Consider the following 22,777-nt stretch of genomic DNA (forward strand, 5'->3'; position numbering starts at 1 on the left):
GAGGAGGGAGGCGGCCGCCGCCACCGGGGCCGGCCCTTCCCGGTGGCCGTTCTCCACCGCCGCTCGCCCGGAGCAGGGACCGGCTGCCACGTCCCGGCTGGTCCCGGTGCCCCGGGGCGGCCGTGCCCGGTAAAACCCGTTGGCCGCCGTTCAAGACAAACAGGGCCGGGACGCCCGGGTCGGTCCCAGCTTTGTCGCAGGTCGCTGGACCGGGAAGGGCGGGCTCGGGGCGGCCTCGGCAGGGCCACGCACCGGGCACCAGGACACTGGGCACCGGGACAACGGGAACCCGACACCGGGAACCCAGCGCTGTGCACCGGGATTCTGGCACCGGGCACCCAGCACCGGGACGCTGGGGCACCGGGAACCCAGCACTGGCCATTCCCACAGGGGCCATGGGGAAAGCGGGAGAGCTGGGACTTGGGCTCTGCATCCCCCAGGGTAGTGGTGGGGGCATCAGGACCCTGCACTCTTTGCACGGCCTTGCACCCCCCGTGGACACCGGGGCCCCTGTTGGGGTGCCAGGACGGGGGACCAAGCGCTGACTCCTCCTCGGTGCCCACAGCATGTCGTGGTTCAGCGGCATCCTGGTGCCCAAGGTGGACGAGCGGAAGACGGCATGGGGGGAACGCAATGGCAAGAAGGGCCCCCGGCCCCGAGCCGGCCTCTGTGGGCCCCGCTACATGAGCTGCCTGCAGGACCCTGAGATGGAGCGGGGTGCGGGACCCCCCCGGGGGCTGCGCTGCACTTGGCAGGAGGATCACTACGGCAAGAAGGGGCCCGCGGGCGACCTGGGACTCAAATCGGTGGACACGGGCTTGGAGGACGGCGAGGCCAAGGGGCCGAAGGGAGCCGGGGGACATGGGGGGCGGCCATCGGCCGGCGAGTGCTGGCGGCGGCTGCTCCAGGTTTTCCGCTCCAAACGCTTCCAGTCGGCCAAACTGGAGCGGCTTTACCAGCGCTACTTCTTCCAGATGAACCAGAGCAGCCTGACGGTGCTGATGGGAGTGCTGGTGCTGGTTTGTGGGGTGATGCTGCTCTTCCTCTGCCTGCCCGGTGCCCCCCACGTGCCGGCGGCCGCCGCGCTGGCCGGTGCCACGGCCCTGTTCCTGCTCCTCATGGTGCTGTGCAGCCGCAGCGCCTTCCCCCAGGACTACATGTGGGTGGTGAGCTACGTGGTGCTGGGGCTGCTGGCCGGGGTGCAGGCGCTGGGGACGGTGGCCGTGGCTCCCCGAAGCGCGGCCGAGGGCGTTTGGTGGAGCGTCTTTTTCATCTACATCACCTACACGCTGCTGCCCGTGCGGATGCGGGCGGCCGTGCTGGCCGGGGTCCTGCTCTCCGCCCTGCACCTCGCCATCGCCTGGCACCGCAACGCTGCCGACCCCTTCCTCTGGAAGCAGGTAGGGACACACCTGGGAGGGGCTGAGCCCCGGGGGTCCCACCCACCTGCAGGTGGGACCTCCTGTCCCTGAATCCCGCTCTGCAAATTTGGGTTTTTTTTTTTTTTTTGCACTTGATGTTTCTGCTGGTGGAAAGTTCTAGATGCAGGAGGGGCCCCTTGGCTGCCCGGGGATAGGGGGCCCCGGGGGAGGTCCCATGCTGGGGTCCCGTGGTGGGACGGGGTGGGCCCCTCATCCCGGCACAGACCCACCATTGTGGGCTGCACCGGGAGGAAGGGGCACCCACAAAGCCCCCGTTGTAGGGTTGGCGGAAACCCCCGAGGAGGGAAGCGAGTCCAGGGCACCAGGGCAGGGGAGTGGCCGTCACCCAGCGGGGCTGGGACACTGCCAGTGTCCCCCGTCCTGCCCCTCTGAGGTGGTGGGTGCTCCCAGCGGGGTGCTGCTTGCACAGGGGGTGCAGAGGGGTCCCCCCATCCCTAGGGCCAGATGTTCCCAGCCCCAGCAGCTCCCCCTCCTTGAGTGCGCAGAGTCACCCGTCACCCTCGCCCTGCCTGGCCAGGGCCAGGGCCACGTGCAGTCCCCGCGGGGCACAGGGCGAGGAACACAATGACATCGGAGGCCAGCAGGGTCACGGGAAGGGCCGCCCCCCTGGGGAGGGTTCACCCTTTCAGGGCAGGAGCGATGGGGCTCCGGGGGATGCGATGGGGCCAGGGAGGGGACGCGAGGCCTCCGCTCCCAGTGTCCCAGTGTGCTGGAGCGCTATAAATAGCCCTGGCCCCGGTCCCGGGGGATGGGGATGGGGGAAACCGCAGCTCCCTCCGCAGTCATCTCCGCTTTCTGACTTCCTCTGCTTCCCGAGGGTGTCCCCATCACCCCCATGCTCCAGGACCCCATGTACCCCTGGCTCCTGTACCCTCAGATCCCCCCTGCTCCGGTTTTCTACATCCCACATTCCTACGTTCCCCCTGCCCTGGGTCTCCAGGTCCTCCACATTCATCCTATGCATGTCCCCTGTGTCCCCAAGTGCCCTCTGCCACCTTACCCTGTGTCCCCAAGCCCCTGTAATCCCCCTACCCTGTGTCCCCTTTGCCTCCCTCACCCTGTGTCCCCATGTCCCCTTTGCCCCCCATTCTGTGTCCCCAGGTCCCTTGCATCCCCTGTTCCCTGGTTTCTCACAGCTCCAAGTCCCCCATGTCCCTGCAGCCCCCTTTCCCATGTTCTTTGGTGCCCCACATCCCCCTGACCCTGTCCCCTGCACCCTCCTTGCACAGTGTCCCAGAACCCCCATGTCCCCCTGCCTTGAGCCCCCATGTTCCCACAGCCCTTTCTTTGCAGCCCCCTCTCCTCCCCTTAGCAGCACCCACCAAAGCCAAGGTTCTGTGCTGCAGAGGAGGGTGGCAGAGCTGGCTGGGGGGTCCCCGATGGTCACACTGAGCCCACCTCCCCCCCAGCTCAGCGCCAATGCCCTGATCTTCCTCTGCACCAACGTGGTGGGGGTCTGCACCCACTACCCGGCCGAGGTGTCGCAGCGCCAGGCCTTCCAGGAGACCCGTGGCTACATCCAGGCGCGCCTGCACCTCCAGCGGGAGAACCGTCAGCAGGTGGGACGGGGGATCCCGGGGGTCCCCGTGCTGAGCTGGGGGTCCAGCAGCACCCTGGCCCTGCTGACGGGACTGCTCTGGCTGCAGGAGCGGCTGCTGCTGTCAGTGCTGCCACAGCACGTGGCCATGGAGATGAAGGAGGACATCAACACCAAGAAGGAGGACATGATGTTCCACAAGATCTACATCCAGAAGCATGACAACGTCAGGTACTGTGGGGACAGGGGCGCGGGCGAGCTTTGGGGCAGGCATCACCAGGGGAGGGTGTCTGGGGCAGTGTGTGGGCCATCCCCAGCCCGTGCTCTTCCTCCTGGCAGCATCCTCTTCGCGGACATTGAGGGCTTCACCAGCCTGGCCTCGCAGTGCACGGCCCAGGAGCTGGTGATGACACTCAACGAGCTCTTCGCCCGCTTTGACAAGCTGGCTGCGGTGAGTGGAGGGGCTGGGGGACTTTGGGGGGTCCTGGAGCCCCCCTAACCTGCTTGTGCCCCCCAGGAGAACCACTGCCTGCGCATCAAGATCTTGGGGGACTGCTACTACTGCGTGTCGGGGCTGCCGGAGGCGCGCGGGGACCACGCTCACTGCTGCGTGGAGATGGGCGTGGACATGATCGAGGCCATCTCGTGAGTGGGGCAGAGCCGGGGGCTGTGCCCGTCCCCGGTGCCACCACAGCTTGGGGGGCTGCACCTGACCCTGCTGTGCCCATCCCATGGGCTGGCACATCTCTGGTGCCGCCACAATTTGGGGGGCTGCATCCAACCCTGGTGCTGGTGTGTCCCCGATGCCGTCATAATGTGGGGAGCCGTGCCCATCTCCTGGGCTGGCATGTCCCCAGTGCCACCAACCCTGAGGAGCTGTGTCTGCTACTGGCGTGTCCCTGGTGCCACTGCAACTTGGGGGGGCTTGCAGTTCTGGCAAGTCCCAGGTGCCACCACAGCTTGGGGGGCAGATCCCGTTCCTGGTGCTGGAACATTCCCAATACTCTCCAGTCGGGGTCACAGTGCCTAGGGGTGCCATGGGGTGCTTGGGGGTGACATGGTGCCTCAGGGTGCCATGGAGAGTGCCATGGGGTGCTTGAGGATGCCGTAGGGCTCTTGGGGGTGCCATGGGGTACCTGGGTGGGCCGTGCCTGTGAGTCCAGTGGTGCTTTGGGTTGCTGTGGGGTGCTGTGGTGCCTGGGAATCCTGAAAGGCCAAGGGCTGCTTGGGGATGCCTCAAGGCACTTGGGGGGGGCCATGGAGTGCCCGAGGGTGACACGGCGCCGGTCCCATCCGCAGGCTGGTGCGTGAGGTGACGGGAGTGAACGTGAACATGCGTGTGGGCATCCACAGCGGGCGGGTTCACTGCGGCGTCCTGGGGCTGCGCAAGTGGCAGTTCGATGTCTGGTCCAACGATGTCACCCTTGCCAACCACATGGAAGCGGGCGGCAAAGCCGGGTGAGCCGGGACAGGGGGGGCTGGGCTGGGGTCTGGGGTGGGGGGCGCTGGGCAGGGAGGGCTCAGCACCTTCATCCCCCCCCCCATCCCCAGGCGCATCCACATCACCTGGGCAACGCTGCAGTACCTGAACGGGGACTACGAGGTGGAGCCGGGCCACGGGGGCGAGCGCAACGCCTACCTCAAGGAGCACAACATCGAGACCTTCCTCATCGTCGGCTGCAGCCAGAAGCGCGTGAGTTGGGGGTCGTCTGAGGGGCGGCACGGGCGTGGGAAAGCTGGGGTCACTCCCTCATGGCCGTGTCACCCCGCAGAAGGAAGAGAAAGCCATCCTGGCCAAGCTGCAGCGCACTCGTGCCAACTCCACCGAGGGGCTGGTGCCACGCTGGGTGCCCGAGCGCTCCTTCTCCCGCACCAAGGACTCCAAGGCCTTCCGGCAGATGGTGAGCAGCCCCGGGCAGGGAATTGGGCACGGGGGACCCTCACCACAGTTCTGTCAGCCACTCATTGCCCTTCCGTGGCTGTCAGTAGCTTCCCCAGCCCTGCCCGCAGCCCTCGTGGCTTCCTCCGCTGCCTGCGGGCCTCAGGGAGTTCCTGGGTGGCCCCTGGTGCTCAGCAGACTTGGAGATCCTCCTTGTTCTCCCCAGCCCTGGGCAGCCTCAGGGGTCTCCCATCCTCACTGGTGTTAGACATTCCCCCTAGACCCCTCCCTTCTCCCTTTGTAGACCCCTGGGACCCTCTTGTCCTTGCCAAAAACCCTCGGGGACCCCCCTGCCCCATTTACCCCGGCACTCTGTGCCCTGTTCTGGGTGACCCTGGGGGGTGTCCCATGTCCTTGTCACTCTTGAGAGTTGCCCCAATCTGTGTCAGTGTGTCTGACACCTCTCCCTTGTGTCTCCCAGGGCATCGATGACTCCAGCAAGGACAAGTAAGTGTTCCCATGCTGGGCTGCTGGGGGGGTTGTGACCAGCCCCTCCCTGGGGCAGAGCTGGGAGCCTGGGAGGGTCCTGACCTCCCGTTCCCCAGCCGTGGTGCCCAGGAGGCCCTCAACCCTGAGGACGAGGTGGATGAGTTCCTGAGCCGGGCCATTGACGCCCGCAGCATCGACCAGCTCCGCAAGGACCACGTCAAGAAGTTCCTGCTCACCTTCCAGACCCCTGAGCTGGAGAAGAAGGTTGGGGGGCCCTCTGCTCCCTTTGTTCTGGACCCACCGTTCTGTCTGTCTCTTGAAGTCCCCTCTGCCCTGGCCCCATCGGCATCTTTGTCCTCCCATCTCTCCTCCATCCCTTGGGGTCTTCTCTGGGCTGGTTTCACGGTCCCTCCACCTTCTCAACCTCATCCCCTCCATTCCATCCCCTGGGGTCCCCCCTGTCCCCTCCTATCCTCTGGGATCTCCTCCCTACATCCCATTCCCTGCATCCCTGGAGTTCCCCCCATCCCATGCACCAGGGTGTTCCTGTCCCCCTTTTCCCCACCCTCTGGGGTCCCCTCCTTTCCCTCCATCCCATCCCTTGCATCCCCTGGGGTTCCCTGTTCCCCTCTATCTCACCCTTTGGGGTTGCCCCTGTCCCCCTGCACCCCGTCCTCTGGGATGTCCCCAGTCCTCCTTCATCTGCATCCCTTGGGGTCCTCCCATTTCCCTCCCTCCTGCCCCCCTCCTGTTCCCCTCCACCCCATTCACTGGTGTCCCCTCAGTCCCACCTCCATTCTTCCCCTGGGATCCCCCTGAGGTTCCTGGGGTCCCCCCTCTATCCATCCAACCATTCCACCTCCCCTCTCTCTCCTCAGTACTCCAAGAAGGTCGATGACCGTTTTGGTGGCTACGTGGCCTGTACCCTCCTGGTCTTCTGCTTCATCTGCTGCCTCCAGATCCTGGTGTTCCCCCAGTAAGTGCTGCAGCCCCCCCAAATACCAGCTCTGATCCCCCAACCCCATCACTCACCTCCCACCTCTCCCCAGCTCCTCGCTGATGCTCGGGGTCTACGTCAGCATCTTCATCCTCCTTGCTGCCATCCTCTTCATCTGTGCCATCTACTCCTGCGTCACTGTGAGTACCTGGGGGCTGGGAGGGTTTCTGGGGGGCTCGGCCATGCCTGACAAGCTCCTTGGTGTCCCCCCAGCTCTTCCCCGCCGCCCTGCAGCAGCTCTCCCGCGGCATCGTCCAGTCCCGCGCCCGCAGCACCGGCATCGCCGTCTTCACCATCCTCCTCGTCTTCATCGCTGCCTTCGTCAACATGGTAGGGTCATGGTGGGTTGGGGGGTTTTGGGGGGCTGCGGGGAGCTGCAGGGCACCGGCTCACCCCTCTGGCCCCCCAGTTCTCCTGCAGCCGCGTGGCCCTGCGGGACTGCGCCGCCCGCGAGCTCAACGTCACCCCCGGGTCCGTGGGGCCCTGCCAGCTCCGCGCCCTCAACTTCTCCCTGGGCACCCCCGTGGGCTCCTGCCATGGTGACGGGCTGGCCTGTGACTTCCCCGAGGTGAGCGGCCGTGGGCACCGCCTGGCGCAGGGCACGGCGTCGGGTTCCCACAGGGGTCCCTGCTGGTGCCAAGTCCTCCCTGGGTGCTCGCAGAGGGTCCCCATGGTGTAGTGTCCCCGGGAATGCTGGCATGGATCTCTGTAGGCATTGTGTCCCCAAGGGTGCTGGCATGGAGTCCCCATGGGTGCAGTGTCCCCAGACATGCTGGCACAGGGTCCCTGAGGACGCAGGGTGCTTGAATGGGGTCCCTGCAGGCACTGTGTCCCTAAGGATGCTGGCACAGGGTCCCAGTGTCCCCCAGAGTGCTGGCACTGGGTCCCCATGGGTGCAGGGTGCCAGCACAGGGTCCCCACACACACGGGGTGCTGGAACAGGTCGCTCAGGTCCAAGGTCCTCAGTGGGTGCTGGCACTGAGCCCTTGAGGTTGCTGGGTGCTGGCACAGAGTGTCCCCAGGGGTGCAAGGTCCCTGTGGGCGTGGGGAGGTGCTGGGATTCCTGGGGTGCTGGAGTTCCAGGGGTGCTGCAGGGTTCCCAAGGGTGCCATCCAGTGTTCCCAGGGTGCTGTAGGGGCTCCTGGAATGCTGTCTGGGGTGCTGCAGGAGTTCCTGGGTCCCAGCTGGTGTTCCCAGGGTGCCATTCAGGGTTCCTGGGTGCCATCCGGGGTTCTTGGGGTGCTTCAGGAGTTCTGTGGTGCCAGCTGCTGTTCCCAGGGTCCCCACGGGTGCCATGTGGGGTTCCCAGTCTGCTGCAGAGTTCCCATGGGTGCTGTCCAGGGTTGCCCAGGAGTTCCATCCTGGGGTGAGGGCTGGGGTTCCCGGGGTGCTGCAGAGGTTACTGGGGTGCCACCAGGGATTTCCAGGAGTGCCTGCCAGTATTCTCAGGGGTGTCTGCCAGTATTGCCAGGGTACTACAGGAGTTCCCAGAGTGCCACCCAGCATTCCAGGGGTGCTATCCAGGGTTCCCAGGGTGCTACAGGGGTTCCTGGGGTGCCATCTGGGGTTCCCAGGGTGCTGCAAAGATCCCAGGGGTGCCATCCGGTGTTCCTGGGTACCATCTGGTGTTCCTGGGGTGCCGCTGCACCCCACCATGTGCCCCCCAGTACTTCAGCTACAGCGTGGTGCTGAGCCTGCTCGCCTGCTCCGTCTTCCTGCACATCAGTAGCATCGGGAAGCTGCTGCTCATGGTGGGCATCGAGGCCACGTTCCTGCTGCTGGTGGAGGGGCCTCATGCAGCCCTCTTTGACAATGCCGACCTGCTGGTCCTGGCCAACGCCCTGTGAGTGCCCCCAGTCCCCCAGGGGTCCCCACCTCAGAGCCGTGTCCCCACCCCACTGACCCCTGGCTCCTGTCCCCACAGGCCCCCCTTCAACATGACCCAGGGAGAGTGGTGAGTGGGAAACTGGAGCCAGTGGGGACCTGGGTGTAGGGGTGTGAGGGTGGGCAGAAGCAGGAGGGTCCCTTGGGGGTCTGTGCTGCAGCACTGGGGGGTGGGTGCAGCCTCAGGGTCTCTGATGTGAGTTCAGCTTTGGGATCTGGGTGCCAATTTGGGGCTCCTTTGGGTGGGCGAGTGGATCTTTGGGGTCTGCTGTGCAGATTTAGGGTCCCTGGGACAGGAAGGTGAATGTTTGGGGTTTGAATGTAGGTTTGGGGTCCCTGAAGGGGGTGAGTGCATCTTGGGGTCTGGGTGGATCTTTGGGGTCCGAGTGCAGGTTTTGGGTCTCTTGGATGAGTGGGTGAATTTTTGGGGGTAGGTTTGGGGTTCCCCTGGGTGGGTGAGTGGGAATGTTTGGGTCTGAGTGCAGATTTGGTGTCCACGCAGTGGGTGGGTGCATGTTTGGGGTCTGGGTGCTGTTTGGGATCTCTGGGTGGGCAGGGACAGATTCCCCCAGCCCGTCTCAGGGGTCCCGGGGGTCCTGCAGCCCGGCGGAGGGGAAGGTGGCCCTGCGCTACGTGACCCCCGTGGTCCTGGCCGTGTTTGCGCTCGCCCTGTACCTGCACGCGCAGCAGGTCGAGTCCACCGCCCGCCTCGACTTCCTCTGGAAGCTCCAGGTATGACCAGGGGGTGGGGGGCAGGGAACGACCCTTTTCCTGCATCCTGAGGCTGGGACCGACCCCCTCCCTGCACCCCAGGACAGGCGTGACCACGGGGTCAGTACTGACGCCCTCCCATACTCTGGAACAAGACTGACCCCCCTCAGCACCCCAGAACCGACGTGGTTGTGGGACTGGGACTGATCCTGCTCCCTGGGATTGGGGTGACCATGGGATGGGAACTGACTCTTCCCCTGCTCCCTGGGATTAGGATGACTGTGGGGCTGGAACCAACCCCTTCCTTCCAACCTGAGACCAAGACTGACCCTTCCCTGCACCCCAGAACTGGGGCAGTCACGGGACAGGGACCAGTCCAGGGCCAGGACCAAGCCCATCCCCACACCCTGACTCGAAGGTGGCCGCAGGGCTGGGAGCAACCCTTTCCCTGCACCCCAGGACTGGGGTGACCATGGGGCTGGGAGCAACCCCCACCCCACACCCTGACGCTGGGGCAGCCGTGGGGTCCTGTGGCAGCTCCCAGCTGGGTCTGTGCCCCACAGGCGACGGGCGAGAAGGAGGAGATGGAGGAGCTCCAGGCCTACAACCGGCGGCTGCTGCACAACATCCTGCCCAAGGACGTGGCCGCGCACTTTCTGGCACGGGAGCGGCGCAACGACGAGCTCTACTACCAGTCCTGCGAGTGCGTGGCCGTCATGTTCGCCTCCATCAGCAACTTCTCCGAGTTCTACGTGGAGCTGGAGGCCAACAATGAGGGTGTGGAGTGTCTGCGGCTGCTCAACGAGATCATCGCCGACTTCGATGAGGTGCTGGGGCAGAGAAGGGGCAAGGGGGTGCATGGGGGTGAAGTGCACAGGGATGGGTGCAGTGGGTGGGGTTCACGGGGTGCTGGAGAGGCTGTGGAGCAGCGGGAATGAGGTTGTGGTCCAGGGAATGTGGTCACAGGGTGCTGGAAAGGCAGTGGAGCAGTGGGGATGAGGTACAGGATGTACTTCATCCTTGGAGAAGCCATGGAGGAGCTTTCATGGAGCCACAGGAATGGATGCAGGGCGTGCTGGAGAGGCTGTGGAGCAGTGTGGGTAGAGTGCACAAGGATGAGGTGCAGGAAGATGGGGTGTTGGAGAGGCTGTGGAACAGCAGGTTTGGGGACAGGGTGCAGGAGATGGAGTGCATGGGGTGCTGGAGAAGCTGTGGAGCACCATGGATGAGGATGGGGCGCAGGGAACACAGGCATGGGTTGCGGGAGAGGCCGTGGAGCACCATGAATGAGGTGCAAGATGGGATGCACAAGGTATGGAGAGCCTGCAGAGCACCGTATTTGGGACAGGGTGCAGGAGATGGTGTGCAGGTGGTGTTGGAGGGGTTGTGGAATGCCATGGAGGAGGTTGGGGTGCAGGGGATGTGGTCATGGGGTGCTGGAAAGGCTGTGGAGCAGCATTTGTGGAGCCACAGTGCAGGGTGCAGGAGGTGCTGGAAAAGCCATGGAACAGCATTCACGGAGCCACAGGACGGGATGCAGGATTTGGGGTACCCATGGCCCTGTCGAGGTGCTGCGGGGGTGACCCCGGCCTGTCCTCCCAGATCATCAGCGAGCAGAAGTACCGGCAGCTGGAGAAGATCAAGACCATTGGCAGCACCTACATGGCGGCCTCGGGGCTCAACGCGGCCACGTACGACCGCGAGGGCCGGAGCCACATCGCGGCGCTGGCCGACTACGCCATGCACCTCATGGAGCAGATGAAGTACATCAATGAGCACTCCTTCAACAACTTCCAGATGAAGATCGGTGAGCCCTTGCACACCCCTTGCACGCCCCTCTGCACCTCCAGCCATCCCACGCTGTTGTTCGTGGCTTTCTGCTGGTGGCTCTTGCATCACTTTTTCCTCTCTCCCCACCCCACTTTCCCACTCACCTCATCTTTTTCCCTTTCATACCCCATTTTCCCCTCCTCACCCCCTTTTCCTCTCTCACCTGCCCTTTCCCCTCACCCCTTCTTTTCCAATCTCTGACTCTCCTTTTCCAATCTCACCCCCCACCCCTTCTTTTCCCCCCCTCACCTCTCTTTTCCCCCTTTCCCCATCACCTCCCCTTTCCCCCCTCCACATTCCTCTTTTCCCTGTCACTCTCTCCTTTTCCAGTCTCACCCCATCACCCCTTCTTTTCCCCCTCCACATTCCTCTTTTCCCTGTCACTCTCTCCTTTTCCAGTCTCACCCCATCACCCCTTCTTTCCCCCCCCCCCACTCCTCTTTTCCCCTTTTCCCCTTCCCTCTTCCCCAAGTGTGGGGGTCGTCCCTGACTCTCAACCATGTCCCCCCAGGCCTGAACATGGGCCCAGTGGTCGCAGGGGTCATCGGGGCTCGCAAGCCCCAGTACGACATTTGGGGCAACACCGTCAACGTCTCGAGCCGCATGGACAGCACTGGGGTCCCCGACCGCATCCAGGTCAGTCAGGGGTGGGAGGGACACAGGACACCTGCCCAGAGACCCCCCCCCCCCAAGGTCCCCCCCTTACCCCCGTGTCCCCCCTCCAGGTGACAACAGACCTGTACCAGGTGCTGGCTGCCAAGGGCTACGTGTTGGAGTGCCGGGGGCTGGTCAAGGTCAAGGGCAAGGGGGAGATGACCACCTACTTCCTCAATGCGGGCCCTGGGGGCAGTTAGGGGGGGGTCCCCATGGTGTCCCCCCACGCCGGGGACTCCCCCAGCCTGTGCCGAGCTCAGGCAAAAAGAAAAAAAAAGAAAAAAGGAAAAATCCCCAAATACACATATTAAAAAAAAAAAAAAAAAGGGAGAAATGGACACAAGGAGGTGGTTGGGGGGTGTGGGGAGGTAACCCTGTGCCCCCCCTCCGCGGGTGTTTTAGGGGGTGTTTCCCAGCCCTGCACCGGGGTGTTTTTTGTGGGTGGGGGTCGTGGTAACCCCCATTCCTTTGCTGAAACCCCCCATGTGCCAAAGAGGGGAGATGGGCCCCCTCCCAGAAAAGGGACTGCAGGGGGTTTTGGGGGCGGGGGGGGGGTCCCCAGCCCCCTCCATGTGCCAAATTGAAGTGCCGCCTGCGGGGGTGGGGAGGCGCAGGCCCAGCATCTCCGCAGCCCCCTCACCCCCCGGGGGTCCCAGCTCCCTCCGGGGGGACTGTGGCGGGGAGGGGGGGGGGGTGGAAGACCCTCCCCCTTTTAAATGCAAAAAAACCTAATGAAGTGACTTTTTTTTTTCTTTTCTTTTTTTTTTTTTTTTTTTTTTTTTTGAAGCAGTTTTGGGGTGGGAGGGGCTCAGCCCGGGGGGAGTGCGGGGGGCACTGGCCCCCTCATCCCAGCGCAGACCTGAGGTACTTTGTCCTTCGTGTGTACAGATAAATTATATATAAAACACTTTGGATACGAGCTGTCGCCTGGCCTGTGGGGCAGAGGGGCATACGGGGCTGCCGGTTGGGAGGGGGCCCGGGATCCCAGGGCGGGGGAAAACACCGGGGCCCGGTGAGGAGGGGTCCCGGAGGGCGACACAGTGGAGAGTCCCGGTAAGGGAAAGGGGGTGAAAAGTCGGTTGGGGGGTACAGGCAACGTCTTGCGGTGCGGGGAGCTGCGGGACCCCGGGAAAACCGGATCTTGGAGGAGTGGGGGGATCCCGCTGCTCCGGGATCCCGGGGTGGGGGCGGGGGGAACATACCGGAGGGGTACACTGAGGTCCCGGTGAGGGGTGGGGGTCTCGGGGTGGAGTGCCACACGGGTATCCCGGGGGTCCTCGAGTGTCAGTGCGTCGAAGGAGGAGCTGAGGAGCCGGTGGTGGGGCCACAGGGGCCGCCCCGAGGTGCGGGGGTGTTGCGGGACCCCCTGAAGCCAGAGCCCCTCACGGCGTGAGGGGGAGCGCGGGCGGCCCCTCAGCGGGCGGGGCGGGGCCAGTCCGCGAGGGAGGGGCGTGGCCTCTCTCAGTCCCCGCCCCCTCAACGTCCCTCCCTGCTTTGGAGCGCTCGCGCCGCCAACGGCGCCCGCCCACCCGACGCTTGACGTCATCGCGCCGCCGCGCTGCGTGCGCACGCCGCGTCCCCCGCGCGGGCGCAGAGCCGCCATGGAGGCCTCGGCGGGCGGCGGCGGCGCCGGGCCCGGGCGCCGCTGGTACTTCAGCCGCGAGCAGCTGGAGCGGAGCCCATCCCGCCGCGCCGGCCTGGACCCCGACAAGGAGCTCTCGTACCGGCAGCAGGCGGCCAACCTGCTGCAGGACATGGGGCAGCGCCTCAACGTGTATCCGGCCGCGCTAGGCCGCGCTAGGCCGCGGGTGGGAGCGGGGCGGGGCGGGGAGAGCCGGGAGGGGGAGAGCGGGGAGGGAGTGAGGGGAGAGCCGGGAGTCGGTACGGGGAGAGCCGGGAGCGAGTGCGGGGAGAGCCGAGTCTTGTGCGGATCGAGGAGAGCGCGGCCCCTCTCCGGGCGATCGATGCTGGGGTGTCGGGAAGGCCCGGGGCGGGGAAAGCTGCTTTTCCCGTTTTTGGTTCGGGAAATCCCGTTTCGGGCGCAGGGAGAGCTGTGCTGGCGTGTTGGAGAGGCTTGGGCAGGCCTGGCCGGCCCGGGAGAGGGGAGAGCTGTGCCGGGGTGATCGGAAGGGAGCGGCAGGCCCGTCCCGGGTGCGCCGTGCCCGCGGTGGGATCGAGGAGATTGCGGGAGCGGGGAAGGCAGTGCCGGGACGCGGGGAAGGGAGAGCCGAGCCCATTTCGGGGTCGCGGAAATCCCGTTTCACGGGCAGGGAGAGCTGTGCTGGTGAGTCGGGAAGGCTCGGCCTAGGAGTGGGGAGAGCCGAGCCCATTTTGGGATTGAGGAAATCCGGTTAGAGGAGTGGGAAAAGCTGTACTGGCGTGTTGTGAAAGCCCGGCCCACGGGTGCCCGGGAAAGCCGAGCCTGTTTTAGGACCAAGGAGATCCCAAAAAGCATTTCGGGAGTGGGGAGAGCTGTGCCAGGTTGTCAGGAAGGACCGTCTGGGGAGCAGGGAGAGCAGCGCCTGTTTGGGATCGAGGAGATCCCATTTTGGGGATCAGGGAGAGCTCTCCTGGCATGTTGGGAAGGCCCAGCTTGGTTGTGGGGAGCGCCGAGCCCGTTTTGGGATTGAGGAGAGCTGTGCTGGGATGCAGGGAAGGCCTGCCCTGGGAGTGAGGAGAGCCTGTCCTGGTGCTGTTGGCGTGTGGGGTCTGTTCCATGGCTCCCCTGGGCCTCCCTGGGGGTCTCTGTGCCTTTCCTTAACCCCGTTCCCAGCTCCCAGCTCACCATCAACACAGCCATCGTGTACATGCATCGCTTCTACATGGTGCAGTCCTTCACCCAGTTCCACAGGAATGTAAGTGCTGGGCTCTGGGGGTGGGGGGCGCTGGGAACCCCCAAATCCACTCCTGCTGCTGCCTGGGAGGGGGACCCACCTTGGGAGGAGGTTTGGGAAGGGAGAGAGACCCTTTTGTCTCTCCTGGTGGTGGCCAGACTTGAAGAGCTTTCATTCCCTGAAGGAATATTGAGAATCCAGCCAGTTTATTTTGTTTTAATCTTGATTTTAGTGGCTTTTTTAAGCAAACAGAGCGTTTTCCTCCACAGTCGGTGGTGCCAGCAGCACTTTTCCTGGCAGCCAAGGTGGAGGAGCAGCCCCGGAAGCTGGAGCACGTCATCAAGGTGGCACATGCCTGCCTGCACCCCCAGGAGCCTCTGCTGGACACCAAGAGTGAGGTGAGGGTGGGGAGGGAGCCTCGGGATGTGCTGCGAGCGCTGGAGGCCCGAGGAGCGGGAATGGCATCCGGAATCGCGCGGCTCCGGCCGCTCCTCCACCCTCCCGGGGTGCTCAGGGGCAGCTTCTCCATCCAGCCTCTCCTGCTGCAGAGAGGTCTGGGCTTCCCCCTTCTGTGCAAAGCCTTTTCTGCTCTGCTGCACACCTGGGTCCAGGTGTGCTGTGTGCCAGTGTCCCCGGAGCGCTGGCGAGGAGGGTGTGGAGCAGTTTGTCCCAGCAGCTGTCTCAGTGGGTTAAAAACGTTGCTGATCCCTCATCTCTCCAGACAGCCCCTTTTACCTGGAGCTGAGCAGCGAGTCCTGCTGGAAGGGGCAGCTTTTTCCAGGGAAACTTACAGAAAATTAAAAAAAAAACAACCAGCAGGAAAAGCAGGTGATTCCTGCACTGCTCGTGTGCCGCCCCAGGAGTGTGGGGGACCAGCACCCAGGGCCCCCCAAACACTCTGATCCCTTTTTCTTAGAATCTCCAGATGGTTTGGGTTGGAAGGACCTTAAATCCCATCCCATTCCACCCACCTGCCACGGGCAGGGTCATTTTCCAGTAGCCCAGCTTGCTCTGAGCTCCATCCAGCCTGGCCTTGAACGCTTCCAGGGAATCTGTGCCAGTCCCCCCGTGCAGGGAGATTCCCATTTTTGCCCTGGAGAGAAGGGTGTTAGGAATGTGCAGGCTTGATCCGAGTGCCTCTCCGTGAGTAACCTGCCTGTCCTCTCAACCCCAGGCTTACCTGCAACAAGCCCAAGACCTGGTCATTCTAGAGAGCATAATCCTACAGACCCTGGGTAAGTTCCTCGAAGCGGCCGGACTGCCACACGAATCCCAGAGCCAGGAGAATTCCACAGGCTGGAGAGCCTCACCCCTTCCACAGAGTCCACACAACAAAACCCTGTTTTTCAGCCTGACTCCTGACTTAACGTCAATTTTTCAGGTCTAACTTGTGCCAGGCTCAATGCTGAGAGATTTAAGTGTAGTTTGTCACTTTGTTTTTGTTTTTTTTGGTTTTTTTTTTTTTTTCAAAAATACACAGGATTTGTGCTGCTTGGACACTGGCCCTTGTCCTGGGTTGTGCTTTCCAGCTCAATCATAGAATCATGGAATGGTTTGGGTTTGAAGGGACCTTAAAGACCATCCAGTTCCAGGCCATAATGCTCCAGTTCTGTTGCAGGAAGCAGTTTGTACTGAGAGATGTCTTAAAAAATGGATTAGAAGTGAATATTTTGATCAAATTAATTAAATAGGGGAAAGTCACCAGAACTCAACAAACCAGGAACATTTTCTGGGTGTTTTTGGAAGTAGGAGTCTCCATGTAGGGCTGTGGCTGGTGGAGCTGGTGTTTCTTTATCAAATGTACTGTTAAAAGTTGTGTTCACTAACGAATGTTCTGTTTCAGAGGCAGCTTGTAGGTAGATTTTCCCTCCAAAAGAGCAGGATTTGTTTTTCCTGACTGGATTCAGAGCAGACACCCCGTGTCCCTCCTTCAGTGGGGGCAGAGGTGCCGTGGGCCACAAGCCTGTGGCTAAACCAAGCCCAGTTCTGCAGCCTCTCAGTTCTCCAGAGGCCTTTTTAAACAGCCCAGTTCTCCCAGAACGTTCTGCAGATCTGCTGTGCACATGGACCAATTGGAATTCTTTTTTCCCCTTTCAAACAGAATTCCCAAACTGAGGAGGAAGCGGGATCGAGGATTAAACTCAGTTGTCCTCAATGCTTTAGGCCCATTCAAAGGGAAAACAATCTGCTTCCTCTCAGCTTTTTGGGTGAGAGAAATTCCTTGGGGCAGATGCCATTGTCTTCGCCTTCCTCCCAGCTGCTTCAAGAGGCTTTGTCCTGCTATTTTTAAAATCTTTGATAGTTGTTTTGTTTCCAGTGAGGCCCTTCAGAAGCTGGGAGGTCTGGCAGCAGCAGAGACCTTCTGGGTTTGTAGCTGGAGAACTTGAGGCTTGTGGATACAGGGAAAGCGGGCTCCTCTATTCCTGCCTGGCTCCAAGCAGGGCTGTAGGAGGGAAGGGGTGCAGGAAACGCAGATCCAGGGCTGTGCTGCTCCTTCTGATGGTCCTTTTGTCTGTGTCCTTCCAGGCTTTGAGATCACTATTGACCATCCTCACACCCATGTGGTGAAGTGCACCCAGCTTGTCCGAGGTGAGAGGGAATTGGGAGGAAAATATGGGGGGAGTGTCCAGCTGGGATTGCTCCAGAGCTTCCCAGAACCCTGGAATGGGTTGGGTTGGGAGGGCAAGGACGACTTCCACTTGGCCAGGTTGTTCCAGCCTGGCCTTGGACACTTGCAGGGATGGGGCAGCCACAGCTTCTCTGGACAATCAGGCCTCCCACTCTCACAGGGAGGGATTTCTTCCCAATGTCCCATCTTATTCTCACCTTTTCCAAGTGAAAAACCATTCTCCTTTGCCCTGCCACTCCAGGTCCCATCCAGAGTTCCACTTCAGCTCTCTTGGAACCTGAAAGGCTGCAACAGGGTGACCCCAGAGCCTTCTCCTGGCTGAACAATCCCAACTCTCCCAGCTTTTCCTCCCAGGAGAGCTGATCCATCCCTCTGATTCTCAAAATAGAGGCAGTTTAGACAATTCAGGCTCTTCTGAACCACACAAATCTCTCAGTGAGCAGCAGTTCCCAAAATCCTTTTGGCTGTGGCCTGCTGGTCAATCTGTGGGTGGCCCATGGTTCTTGCATTAAAGTAACATGAAAATATGCAAATAACACCCTGATTTTTTCTTTTTTTTTTTTTTTTTTTTTCAGCCAGCAAGGACTTGGCACAAACTTCCTATTTCATGGCTACAAACAGGTTATTATTTTATAATTTTATAATTGGTTGATAATTTATCTGCTGCCTGTGGTCCCAGAGGCATCGCTCAGCCTGGGAGCAGCTGGGAATCCCACAGGAAGAGCCTTAAGAAAGGGTTCCAACCATTTTTCCTGCCAGCTGCTGGGTAAAACAAGCTGGAAAATAAGGCAGATGGGATATTCAGGAGCTTCACTGCTTATTTGATAGGAATTTAGTTGTGAAAGTTTGCAAAAACCCCAAACAAATCAAAAAGATGGAGGGGAAATGAGTATATATTTTTTTTTTCTTGTTTATTCCTGGGTGTTGGAGAGTTTTCAACAAGGTGCTGTGGAAATGGTCCAGGAATATGGTTTGTACCCCAAAAAAAGGCAGATTTGGGGCATAAATGAAGAAAAATCAACCCCAAGTTTTTTGTATGGGTTGTTTTGCCCCTAAGTTTTCCCTGGAAAGAAAAATCAGTCCCAGGTTCTTCATTTGGGTTATTTTGTCCCTGAATTTTCCATGGAAATGAAAATCAGCCCCAGATCCTTTCTCTGATTTGTTTTGTCCCTAAATTTTCACTGGCAGCCTGATGCCAGTACTTTTGTTGGGATTATTTCTAAATTTAATTTCCTGGATTATCAGCTTCAGACAAAAATCATGGAGTTCCTGTTTGGAACAGACAAAATCGTGGACGTGGAAAACACTGAGGTTTTGGGGAAATTACTGAGGGAAAAGTGGTTTAGGTGCCAACACAGGTGAAGCTGCAGGGCTGGAGATGCCTCCAAGCTCTGTCTGGGAATGTCTGGGCACGTGGTTTCCCTTTTCCACCTGGGAGGTGTTCCCTGCTCACCTTCACTGTTTGTTGAAGGTGTTTCGGGCTCCAAAGGGCGCCCTGTGGATTTCCGGCCTCGGGAATGTGCTGGTGGTGATGTTTGGGTAAACACAGCCCTGAAACCTGTTTTATCCCTGCAGCCAGAATTTCAAAGCCATAGGATTAGGAGTTAAGGCTGTAATTGAGGGAAATCCAGGCAGAAAGTGTGAAGAAGAGCCTTCGTGTTGCCTGGGAGAGCCAGTTCTGGGATGAACTGGATTTATCCTTCTGTTCCCTTTGGTTTCGTTCTGGCATCGTTACGGGGCAGAGTTGAGGCTCTTTGTTGTCCTTGAGTTTGCGCTCCCAAGGTTGTGAATTTCCTGGGTTTGACTTCTCTGGATAAACCCAGTATCCATGAAACTTGAGGATTTTTGGTTGTAGATGCCAAACTTCAGCCTCTCCACTTTTCACTGATGAAAAAGGTGCCGAGAGGATGGTGCCGTGTGGGGGCTCGGTGGCAGAATTCCCCAAGGGCCCATTCAGGAGTGGGCAAATCCCACACTCAAGACTTGCTTCTGTGTTTCTTTAAGCTCTGGTGTTCCTGCAGGATCCTCGTAGTCCCTCAGTTCTCCTGGTGCTACCCACACACCTCCCAGCACTCATGGCCACGTGGAAAATCAGTTTATTCATGAAAATATTTTATAGGTCACCTGGCTCAGGTTCTCTTGAGATTCAAGTGTATTCCAAAAAATCCTTTGGGAAAGACCAGACCCTTCCTAAAGCTGAAAAGGGCAGGTTTGCTCCTCGGATGCCATCTGGGAGTTGTGCTTGGAAGTTTCTCCCCAGAGCAGAGGTGGGGCTGGCAGGTGACCCCAGGACTGACTTTTGTCCTTGGAGATAGCAGATTTTCTGTAGCAAAACAGGGATGAACAAGGAAACCGGTGGAGGAGATCCCAAATTTTTCTGTAGCAGACCAAGAATGAACAGAGATGGAGGAAATCCCAATTTTCCTGTAGCAAAACGGGGATGAGCAAAAAACCGGACAAATTTCTCTTCACGAGCAGAGGTGGGGCTGGTCCCCAGTGACTTTTCCCCCTTGGAGGGGAATCCCAAATTTCCTGCGTCAAAACAGGAACAAACAGGGAAATTGGTGGAGGAGATCCCAAATTTCCTGTAGTAAAACAAGGATGAGTTTCTCCTCAGAGCAGAGGCTGCCGGGTGACCTCAGCAGTGATTTTCTTCCTTTGGAGGAGACCCCAAATTTCCTGTAGCAAAACAAGGATGAGTTTCTCTCCAGAGCACAGGTGGGGCTGGCAGGTCCCCAGTGGCTTTCCCTCTCAGAGAAGCTCCCAAATTACCTCTATAAAAACCGTGAACAAAAACTGGTGGAGGAGCAGAACCCGAATTCCCTGTAGCAAAGCAGGCCCGAACAAGCGAAGCGGTCGCGAAGCCCCGCTGTGCTGGAGCAGGATGGAGCTGGCTGTGCCTCAGGGTCGTTCTGGGGAGGTCCAGAGGGCCACATTCCCCCCCATGTCCCGCGTGGATCTGCAGCTCAGGCGTGGGAGTTGATGGCTTTTTGTTTTCTCTCCCGGTGACGTCAGCCTGCACCTGACCACCTTCAGCCTGCAGTACACCCCGCCCGTTGTGGCCTGCGTCTGTATCCACCTGGCCTGTAAGTGGTCCAACTGGGAGATCCCAGTCTCCACGGACGGGAAGCACTGGTGGGAATACGTTGATGCCACTGTAACTCTGGAGCTCTTAGATGGTAAGTTTGGGAGCGAGGTTTTTTTTTCCCTGCAAAAGGCTCTTAAATGATTTTGGCATCGCTGGTCCTGGGTCTGATGTTGCGACACCACCTCACGGGCTCCAGGAGTTCAGGGCTTGCTGAGCTTTTCCAGGGCAGCAGCAGTTTCTGTAGCACCACAGAGAAATGAGTTTGAATGGGTCAGTGATTCCAGTTGTCAGAATTCCCCTCCTGGCGCAGCTCCATCCCACCAGTAGCTCCATCTGTCAGATGAGGGGGTTGTCCTGATGGACTGGGGCTGCTCTGACCCTCCCGCTTGGGTTTGTGTCTCCTCTGCAGAACTGACTCATGAATTCCTGCAAATCCTGGAGAAAACTCCCAGCCGACTGAAACGGATCCGGAACTGGCGGGTAAGAACCGCGGACACAGGCTGTGATAGCTTTGGGAATCACAATGCAGGACAGCAAGGGAGGGAGCTGTGTGTGGAATTGAGACACTGTGGGTGGTGCTTGCGGTGCTCGAGTTCATCTGTTGTGAATTAACTTGTACAGAACTTTGGTTTTCCAGCTGCATTAGCAGCCCTGCTTCCAGGGGTTGGGAATTTTCCCACAAAGAGGGATGGGAGCAAAGTGGATCTGTCTGTAAAGATGACCTTGCACTGTCCTGGTGAGCTGCTTGGATTACACCAGCGACACCCCAAGTAAACACTCGCTGATTTGTTTCATTCCAGGCCTCTCAAGCAGCCAGGAAATCCAAAACCGACGACCACGGCGATGACGAGAGCCTGTCAGAGCAGACAATCCTCAACATGATCTCCAGGAACAACAGCTCGGACATGAACATCGCTGGGCTCATGAGCATGTCCACATCCTCCACCGCCGGAGCGGGGCCGGCGCTCCCGGCCGCGGCCGATTCCCCCGGGGAGCCGAGCGCTGCGGATCCGTCCCAGGCGGATCACTGGCACCCCCCGGCCAAGCTGGACATCCACAGGACTAGCGAGGGCACGTCGGCCGCTGAGCACCCGCAGCAGGACGGTGCTGCCTACCCCAAGCAGAGCACCAAGAACGCACCCTCAGCCAAGGTGTCCCTCAAGGAATACCGGGCCAAGCACGCCGAGGAGCTGGCGGCACAGAAGCGGCAGCTGGAAAACATGGAAGCGAACGTGCGCTCCCAGTACGCCTACGCCGCGCAGAACCTCCTGGTGCAGCAGCAGCGGGAGAGGGAAGGGCAGCAGGACAGCAACCCCTCCCCAATCGTCCTGAAAATCCCCATCGCGGGGCCGGAGAACCCCGAGCGCCCGCCCGGCGCCGACAAGGGGGACAAAGCTCTCAAGATGAGGATCCCGGCGGTGGGGGGAGGCGGGGAGAGGCCGATCCCCTCCAAGCAGGAGGAGATCAAGATGCGGATTAAGGTGCCGGGTCCCGGAGACAGACACGGCTCCGCGGACGAGAGCGGCGGGAAGAGCCGGGAGTACAAAGAGAAGCACAAGGGCCACTCATCCAACCACCACCACCACCACCACAACCACCACTCGCACAAACACTTGCACGCCCAGCTCGGCGCCGGCCCCAGCACCGCGGCCAAGCGCCCGGGGGACTCCAAACACAGCGCCCAACCCAGTGCCGCCGCCACCCCCCACAAGGGCTACGGGCCTCTCGCCCCCACCCGCAAAAGACCCCTGCCCGAGGAGCCCCCGGCCATGCCCCACGAGCACCAGCCCAAGGTGGGCAAAGTCTCCAAAGGCCCCGGAGTGCCGTTCCCATACGCCCACCTTCCCGGGGCTGCCCATCTCCCCGGGCACAGCTCGGATTTATCCCAGCCCAGCAAAGCCCGGGGCGCTCACAAATCGGACAAGGGGCCTTCGGGGGCCAACGGGCACAACGTCAGCCAGGCCAGTGACTATCAGGACACGGTGAACATGCTGCACTCGCTGCTGAGCGCGCAGGGCATGCAGCCCACCCAGCCCCCCACCTTCGAATTCCACTCGTACGAGCTCCTGAACCCCCGGGCTTCCAGCGGCTCCAGAGCTGCCACCAACACGGACAAGCCCCGACCGCCCCCCCTGCCCTCGGAACCGCCCCCGCCGCTGCCTCCCCTCCCCAAATAACCAACCCCCTTTTTACTACTGAGTCCGGAGCCCGAGCCCAAACCTGCGGGGCTTTTCTAAGGGCTTTTTGATCTCCACTGCCTCACGAAGAACTTATTTTATTATAATATAACTTTTATTATTGATATTTAGTTGTTAAAGCTGTGAAAGGATAAGGAACCCTTTCTCTATTCTTCCCTTTCCCCCATAGGCTCCCAGTTAGTGTTGGGCTTTGAACCCCCCTCTGGGGAACATGGGGGATATTTAAAATATGTCACAGAAAATTTAAGATGTTTTACAAATAATTTAAGCATTAACTTATATCTTAGTGGTTTGGTTCCTTTTAATTCCAAGGGGCTGTGGCAGAGCCCAGGGGGACTTTTGGGGAGGTTCCATTTGAGGCGTTGGTGTTGAGGAGTTTTTGGGGGATGGAGGGATGGGAGGGAGCTGAGGGAATCCCAGGTGATGGGAGCTGTTTTCCCTCCCATGGGTCGTGTTTCCTTGCCCCTGCACCTGTTCTGGTTTGGGATCCTGTCTCCATCCCTTGCTCCCTTCCTGCAGATCCCTGGATTTCCAGCGGAAACCCTGGGGGCAGGGGGGCACATTCCCAGTGGGATCTGGGATGAGAAAGTGCCAGGCTGGTCCTG

The 22,777-nt window shown here is 60.5% G+C and overlaps 2 protein-coding genes across 4 annotated transcripts; both read left to right on the forward strand.

The window, feature by feature from the left end:
- The first annotated feature begins 271 nt into the window (after positions 1-271).
- Positions 272-12,342, forward strand: ADCY6 (adenylate cyclase 6). Its single transcript, XM_053967429.1, has 21 exons — positions 272-1,400; positions 2,852-3,001; positions 3,089-3,210; positions 3,319-3,430; positions 3,497-3,624; positions 4,279-4,437; positions 4,531-4,672; positions 4,752-4,880; positions 5,340-5,365; positions 5,464-5,611; positions 6,226-6,323; positions 6,397-6,484; positions 6,558-6,674; positions 6,754-6,912; positions 8,012-8,187; positions 8,269-8,298; positions 8,831-8,960; positions 9,503-9,766; positions 10,542-10,746; positions 11,281-11,405; positions 11,495-12,342. Exons 1-21 carry the CDS (start codon positions 567-569, stop codon positions 11,621-11,623), a joined length of 3,471 nt encoding a protein of 1,156 aa, XP_053823404.1. The 5' UTR covers positions 272-566; the 3' UTR covers positions 11,624-12,342.
- A 665-nt stretch (positions 12,343-13,007) lies between these two features.
- On the forward strand, positions 13,008-22,451 carry CCNT1 (cyclin T1). Of its 3 annotated transcripts, XM_053967490.1 has the most exons (9): positions 13,008-13,197; positions 14,197-14,278; positions 14,527-14,655; positions 15,432-15,492; positions 16,784-16,846; positions 17,462-17,507; positions 19,902-20,065; positions 20,384-20,454; positions 20,775-22,451. In XM_053967490.1, exons 1-9 carry the CDS (start codon positions 13,025-13,027, stop codon positions 22,149-22,151), a joined length of 2,166 nt encoding a protein of 721 aa, XP_053823465.1. In that variant the 5' UTR covers positions 13,008-13,024; the 3' UTR covers positions 22,152-22,451. The 3 variants fall into 3 exon arrangements, 2 of the variants coding, with proteins under 2 accessions (XP_053823465.1, XP_053823466.1); XR_008435206.1 differs by lacking the exon at positions 19,902-20,065 and having other exon boundaries at positions 20,775-20,864; XM_053967491.1 differs by lacking the exons at positions 13,008-13,197; positions 14,197-14,278; positions 14,527-14,655; ... (1 more) ...; positions 16,784-16,846; positions 19,902-20,065 and having other exon boundaries at positions 17,465-17,507.
- The last annotated feature ends 326 nt before the right edge of the window (positions 22,452-22,777 follow it).

The sequence above is a fragment of the Vidua chalybeata genome, chromosome 30 (genome assembly GCF_026979565.1).
Source record: "Vidua chalybeata isolate OUT-0048 chromosome 30, bVidCha1 merged haplotype, whole genome shotgun sequence".
Taxonomy (NCBI): domain Eukaryota; kingdom Metazoa; phylum Chordata; class Aves; order Passeriformes; family Viduidae; genus Vidua; species Vidua chalybeata.

Bases quoted from the DNA above. Each gene is read 5' to 3' on its own strand.
- CCNT1 (XM_053967490.1), top strand. From the start codon at position 13,025: ATGGAGGCCTCGGCGGGCGGCGGCGGCGCCGGGCCCGGGCGCCGCTGG. The intron at 14,279-14,526 runs GTAAGTGCTGGG...TTTCCTCCACAG, and splicing joins TCACCCAGTTCCACAGGAAT to TCGGTGGTGCCAGCAGCACT. The intron at 20,455-20,774 runs GTAAGAACCGCG...GTTTCATTCCAG, and splicing joins AACGGATCCGGAACTGGCGG to GCCTCTCAAGCAGCCAGGAA.
- ADCY6 (XM_053967429.1), top strand. From the start codon at position 567: ATGTCGTGGTTCAGCGGCATCCTGGTGCCCAAGGTGGACGAGCGGAAG. The intron at 8,188-8,268 runs GTGAGTGCCCCC...CTGTCCCCACAG, and splicing joins CTGGTCCTGGCCAACGCCCT to GCCCCCCTTCAACATGACCC. The intron at 9,767-10,541 runs GTGCTGGGGCAG...CTGTCCTCCCAG, and splicing joins TCATCGCCGACTTCGATGAG to ATCATCAGCGAGCAGAAGTA.